Source organism: Harmonia axyridis, chromosome 2 (genome assembly GCF_914767665.1).
Source record: "Harmonia axyridis chromosome 2, icHarAxyr1.1, whole genome shotgun sequence".
NCBI classification, from domain to species: Eukaryota; Metazoa; Arthropoda; class Insecta; order Coleoptera; family Coccinellidae; genus Harmonia; species Harmonia axyridis.
Window position 1 is genome coordinate 29,997,296 of NC_059502.1, and position 6,991 is coordinate 30,004,286.

General features: G+C 34.0%; 1 protein-coding gene across 1 annotated transcript; it reads left to right on the top strand.

The window, feature by feature from the left end:
- Positions 1–4,581: 4,581 nt before the first annotated feature.
- On the top strand, positions 4,582–6,312 carry LOC123673259 (KRAB-A domain-containing protein 2-like). The gene has a single exon (XM_045607733.1). It carries the CDS (start codon positions 4,582–4,584, stop codon positions 6,310–6,312), a length of 1,731 nt encoding a protein of 576 aa, XP_045463689.1.
- The last annotated feature ends 679 nt before the right edge of the window (positions 6,313–6,991 follow it).

The following is a 6,991-nucleotide window of genomic DNA, read 5'->3' on the forward strand; positions in this document are numbered from 1 at the left end:
TGTTCACATCGAATCTGGGAATTATATATGGTAGGTAGGTACAAGCTAAGCGCTTCTTGTAATCACAGAAAATCAACTCTTATTTCTCCACAGCACTCTTGACCACGAATAAATAAACGCACTTTATAACAATTTTAAGCTTGATGCAACATTTTTTTTTTCAAGAAGGTTGGAAATTGGTTGCATTGTAAAGTTGGTATATTATAAAAACCGTTTCAGGTTGAACGGGAAACAAATTCAAAATCTAATCAAGTAGGAATCTCATACTTGATGAACTTACTGCCATCTATAAGAGTTTGCTGACATTTCACAGTACTGATGCTTACTGTAAGATGCCGCCACGCAACCGCTCGTCGATGTTCTTGAATTATCATTTTTTTCCTACAATCCTACTCATAATGGTTTTCAAGTTATACTACTCTTATCCTTAAACCTGCACGAAATTAGCATAATGAAAAAATTGGAGATGATCTGAAGTCACGATCAAAATCATTTAATAATCTTTGATTAGGCGTCATGATTTCTCCTAAAACGCAAACTATGAACTCATTGAAAAATTCGACAATTTACACCTAAATTACCCTCTGAGCAATAGTGGCGGAGTCTAATGACAGTATAAGATGGTGATGCAGATCAGAAAAAAAAAATTATTATTGTAGTATACTTATGTATTTTGAGTTTACGGACAAAGTTTATTTGATGAACTTCTATTTGTCAGTTGCATAATAACTGTTATAAAAAATGTTATTACCACTAATTGATGATAATATGAATAATATCCTGTAAGGGTTGAGAAAACTTTGACCTGTTGGATTGACTACACGCATTTCTTAAAAACAAATTGAATACGTGTGTATAGCAATCGCTTGTAGTGCTACTAATTTGATTTGTGCCTCTAATTTTGAATGCAAGTCAAATTTTCTGAATTTGGCAGATAAAAATTGAAATGAATCTTCAGCAGAACGCCCAGAACTTACATCATAAAATCACATGAATCGTTCAACAAGTTGGTCATTTAATAGATGATGGAAAATTGTACATGGCAGCTTATGTCAGGTGTTTCATTAAACTTTCAGGAAAAAATGATTTTAAAATTTCTTCTTCCATGTTTTCATTCACAACAAAAGCAACCGAATGTGCAAGAAAAACTCATCTACTGTCAATGTCATAAAAACGATAACTAACAGGATTTTCCGCTTCCCGATTAATCCGAATAGTACAGAATAATTGCAGTTGTAATATACTATTTCCAAGACTAGAATAGAATAAGACGACGCTAAATTAAAATTGAACCCCAATATGTAATAATTGTATCACTGGATGTAGAAAAATGATTCTGTAACACATCGTTCCGTAAGCATTTTCCAGTCCATCAATTGATATTGTGAAAATATAGAGAATGTAATACTATCTGTGATCCGAATGGATTGTCATAATTTTCTGTATTTATCAGAAACGTCATTTTCATTCTCGAATAGTTTCTGTTGTTCCTAAGTGAAAATAAATGAATTTTTCATTATTTTCTTATTGAACTATGGATAAAATACCGCCTGGAGCACTGGATCATCACGTGATCACAGCCATTAAACAGGTAATATATGCTTAATGTAATTTTTGTAAAATAAACTAGGTATATTCATTCTATCAGTAATAGAAGTGTTTTCGAAGTGAGATCTTCCGGATTCTTGTAGTGTATATAAAACTAAAGCTCTGAAATGACCCAAAAACTTCAGTTCATACGGTAGATATTCATTCAATTGTGAAGATTGTTTTGGCTTTGTCTCATTTCTGTTCCGGAGTAATAAATGAATTGTTAAATTTTTTAATATTTATTATTTTCTTATTCGTTATGTAGAAGGCTTGAAACTATCATTTCACATTCCAATCAGTGGCGTCTCATCGTATGAAACAACTGAGTCCAGGCCTGAATTTAAAAATTAATAAAAAGTGAAATTTTTTTACACATTATTCATTCGAATATCAATCGATTTTAACTAAATTTCAGTCACCAATATAAATCATCAAAACATCGAATTACCATCAAAGTTCGAACTATATACAAATTCAATTCTGAACTCTCAAACCGTTGCCCGACCGCATAATAAGAAAATTGTAATCGCAGATATTTGAGCGGCGGGAATAATACGGGAATTTTTAAATCTACTACGCACTTTTTCTTGGTTTCTGTTCAAGATATTAGAAAAGCCTTAAAAAGTTTTTTCAATAATTTTTATAGTTTATACGATAATCGTAAAAGGTCATAATATAGAAATTGATTAATATAGGAATTAATCATCGTTTTAGAGATGAAGAGATTTGGTGTTTCTTAAATGGGACACCTCATATTTTTCAACGCAGTTTTCTAGCCACAGATTTGTCGAAAAGCATCCCGTTAATGTTTTTTCGAAAATGTCATCCTTTTCAAAGATTGAGTTTTCCGACTTTATTCTTGAAATAGGACACCTTTTATATAAATGTTTTCTTTATTTCATGATTTGATACATTTCTTGTCCATTGTATAATTATAATCATGTAATATACAGGATGTCCTATTCAAAAAACATCAACCTCTATATTTCTAGAACAATAATCAATTTTTAATTAAATGTATTAGATGACTTGATTACAATTACTTGAGTAAAATATGGATCCTCTATGTTGGTGTATATTTCATGCATATTGAAGTGGTTTGAGTAGTTCTTGTGGGTTCAAAAATTGTCTGTTTCAGGTTATAGGTGGAGAAGTAATTCAGAAGTTCAGATCTTCGGTCATCACTTTACGGTCATTCAAAATTATTTTGTGAATGTTTTGAATTTTTCGTCGGTGACAGACTCTTTTGGTCGTCCACTGCGTTCGTCATCTTGGGTGCTCATTTCACCACGTTTAAACTTAGCAAACCATTCAATGACGGTTGATTTTCCTAGTGCTGACCCCAGAAACTCTTCATTAAGCCAAGATTTTGCTTCGACTGTATATTTTCCCTTCAAAAAGAAATATTTAATCAGCTCACGAAATTCCTTTTTTTCCATCTTCTTTTAAATAACAAAAGTAGCTACATTCATAAGGCAATATCTCACAAACTAATTGTCGGACTGCTGTTAAATTTTGACATGTATCGTTTGAAGGTTGGTAATAACTAAAAATCATATGGATTTAATATTAGCACCGCCATCTGGGCATCAGACCGACAAACCTGAGGTGTCTAAACACAAAGGTGTCATTAAATTTGATTCCTTCTTCGAGCCTTACTTGTTTTGAAAACCAGGAGCCGATTCAAATTCACAATTTCATTTCAAAATTCAGCTTTTTATGTACCTTGTAGTACTTATTCCTATTCCTTAAAATTAGTGGTTAATAACGCTGCATCTTTCATGGAAACTAAGATCAATTAAATCATACGTTTGAAATATTATACAATAAGATTTCCTCAGCGGGTTAGCTTATCTCTCCAGTGAATCTGAACTGGCGGTATCATTGGAAATTAAAGAACTTTTAAGCAAATTTGCCAGAATGGAAGCTCAGAAAGTTACTCTCTAAAGAATTTTTGTGGTAAATATTTCTAGATTCGATGTATTTACTGATTCGATTATCTACTGTAGGTCCTTCAATTTTTCTGTCCTATTATTATTATTATGTGTTTCTATCTATTCATTTACTCCTCATGTGTAACAGGATCTCCAGACCTTAAGACACATTTTACAGTTTGGCTAGCTACAGCCCTGGGTTTTCCTATATTACGTTTTGTTGATGGATTTGGTCACCAGTGTGTTAGTTCATTCGATCATCTGGTGTTATCTTGACGAGACACACATCCTACCCACAGTCAATGTAATGCAGTATTATGTCTACGACTTTCGTCTTTTGTTAGATATCATAATTCATTATAGTATCTCTGAAACTCACCTCAACCTTTTATTGTTCATTGCTCTCTGTATTACCCTTAGTTGGATCGCGGACGTATTCGTGATTGCCATTGTTCTGAGAAATTTGTCGCCTCCGGCAATATACAGGTGTCGAAGACTCTTATCTTCAGATTTATGGGTTTACCGTTATTTTCGAAAACCGCCTATATCACTCTTAATCGTTGGGTCAGCTCCGCTGTTTGATTCTCTCACTAAGGTATCCTTATTGAAGATGAACCTACTCCTTCATTCATTCGAACTTGACTTGACATCCTGTAGAGTGTATATGTTACGGGCAATGTAATTATTTAGGTCAGTATTCATAATGCTTGGTTATTATGAATAATGACCATTAAAATTGGGCAATTTGATAAATTTCAATTACTTTACGATAACTTCTCACATTGCCCGGTCATTATGAATACTGCTATTATTTATTTAGGCACTTTGATTAATTGACAGCAATGGGACAACCACGTGCGTGTGATGTGATTTTGGCTGGCCAATCAGCATTCATTCTTTGTCGCTCGCCGCCTGTGTCCGTACCTGTGGCTTGCGTCGCATTATTTACGTTTTCTCGTTGCCTTTGGATGTTATTTAGCTTATGTGCGACAAATGCTTATTGATATATCTCTTAAATTCTGTCTATTTAGTGTTAGTGATTTTTCTATAAAATAAAATGCAGGAACAGTCAATAACTGATGTCAGTGACATGAAGCATCGTTTTAATGAACGTCTGGATGAATTATGTTCCTCAGAAGCTCAGAATACACAAATTCTCACAGAGCCTCAATATTTGGATTTAATAGAAAAGGTTAAAACATCTAGAAGCAAAGTGGTAAATAAAAAACCTGAGGATTATCAGCGTTTACGTAGGTTTGATGTAATGACTATTGGAGAGAAGGAAAAGTTAATAGTTCCTGTAGAGGAAGGTAAAGAGCAGATAAGATTTTACGTACATCGGGAAGAGATATTTCAACTCTTACATGATGCACATATAGCAATTGGGCACGGTGGTCGAAACCGTATGGAAAAAGAGGTAAATTCAAAGTATAAAAACATTACAAGGGAAATGATTGTCACATATCTAAATTTATGTATGACCTGCGAAAAAAAACACAGTGTGCCAAAAAAAGGTTTAGTTGTTAGACCGATACTAAGTAAGAGTATGAATTCAAGATGTCAAGTCGATTTAATTGACATGCAGTCACAAGCTGATGACCAATATAAATTCATACTTGTATACCAAGACCATCTTACTAAATTTATTCAACTTCGACCTCTTAAAAGCAAAAGAGCAGAAGAAGTAGCTTATGTGCTTTTGGATATTTTTGCAATTTTTGGTGCGCCCAGTATTTTGCAAAGTGATAATGGGAGAGAATTTGCTAACAGTACTATTAGCGAACTATGTAGCATGTGGCCCGAGTTGAAGATGGTGCATGGGAAGCCCAGACACTCTCAAAGTCAGGGTTCCGTAGAACGTGCGAATCAGGACGTGGAAAATATGCTTTGTTCGTGGCTAGAAGACAATAGCACCAGGAAATGGTCACAAGGTTTACGTTTTGTACAGCTAATGAAGAACAGAGCTCATCATAGTGGCATCAACTGTACTCCGTATGAGGCCATGTTTGGGACAAAGTTGAAAGTTGGTCTAAAAAGTTTTCGACCCACAGATGTTCTGAATAATATAAATTGTGAAGAGGACTTAGAAGTTTTAGTAAGAGATCAAAATAATGTACAGTCTGTAGAAGAAGGTCCTCTGCAAAATAAAACTGAGTCACATGTGTTAGCGGAGCTCCCAGGTCCAAGTCAACATGATGAGGAGGAACTACTTTCTCTTGATAGTTATGTTCAAACTGATTTACATAATAAAGAATTTCAAGAACCTTTCGGACATGAAGATTCTCCGGAAGAACCCTATGTGAAAAAAAGGAAAGCCGACATATTAAAAATTAGGCAGATTTCAGCAAGAAATCTAAAAAAACAAGCTGAAAAAATGATTCAAGCTTCTACCTCAAAATTCCCTGATGCTAAAAAAGGTGACACAGTTAGAGTTCGAGTCCCAGATGTCGACAGAGGTCGCGCCGATGGAAGAAATATTTTGGCATTTGTTCTTGAAGTAACAGATGCTAATATGTATAAATTAGGCACGAAACACGGAATTCTAAATCAACTTTATGCCAGGAACCAATTTACAATATGTAATGAGAAGTTTATATATGATGAAGATATTCCACAGAGAGAGATTTCACTAAGAGAATGTGCAAGATTGTCATCCAAGACAGGGGGCCAAGGCTATAGGCGATGTAGCTGTAAAGGTGGCTGTAAATCCGACAAGTGCAAGTGTCGTAAAGAAAAAAAGTTATGTAACTCAAAATGTCACCAAAGTGGTAGCTGCTCTAATAAATAGATATTATTATTGACATTTTGTGTAAATATAAATTTGTAAGTACGTACATATCTAATACTTTATTTTTATTTGGACTTAACTTCTGTTGGTACTTATTTCATCGCCACCGGTTTGTTTGTCAGCATTGGAAATTTTATTTGTTATTTTTGTTTCTTACTTTGTCAGTTAGATATGTAGAAATTTGTTATTTTTTATAAGAAATATGAATAAAAATTATTCTTAAATTGCCCACTTGACTTTTAGCATTATCCAAAATGACCGGGCAATGTGATATTTGCAGCATAATTTATCATTTTGTCATATCCTTTTGGGCACTTTTTAAATTGCCCGGGCATTATAAACAATGCCCAATTATTTACATTGCCCGTAACATATATATCGGGTGTCCCAAACTCGATGGCCTATTAGACGTTTCTGGAAAACTAATCATAATTTTGAGCTGAAAATTTGCATATTGGGGTTTGAGACAATGATCTTTCTCCCTAAAATATTTTCAGACCTCTACAACTTCCGGTTATACCGGCAACAGACTACTACTTCCTTATTTCAAATGTCACACCCAGTATATTATTGCATCATTAGATAGCTTTTTTGATGGCAATTTCGGCAATATGCCATACCTTGGGTAGAAATTCAACGGTTCATGAGTTATTGGGATTCTTATGAAAAAAAAGGTGGC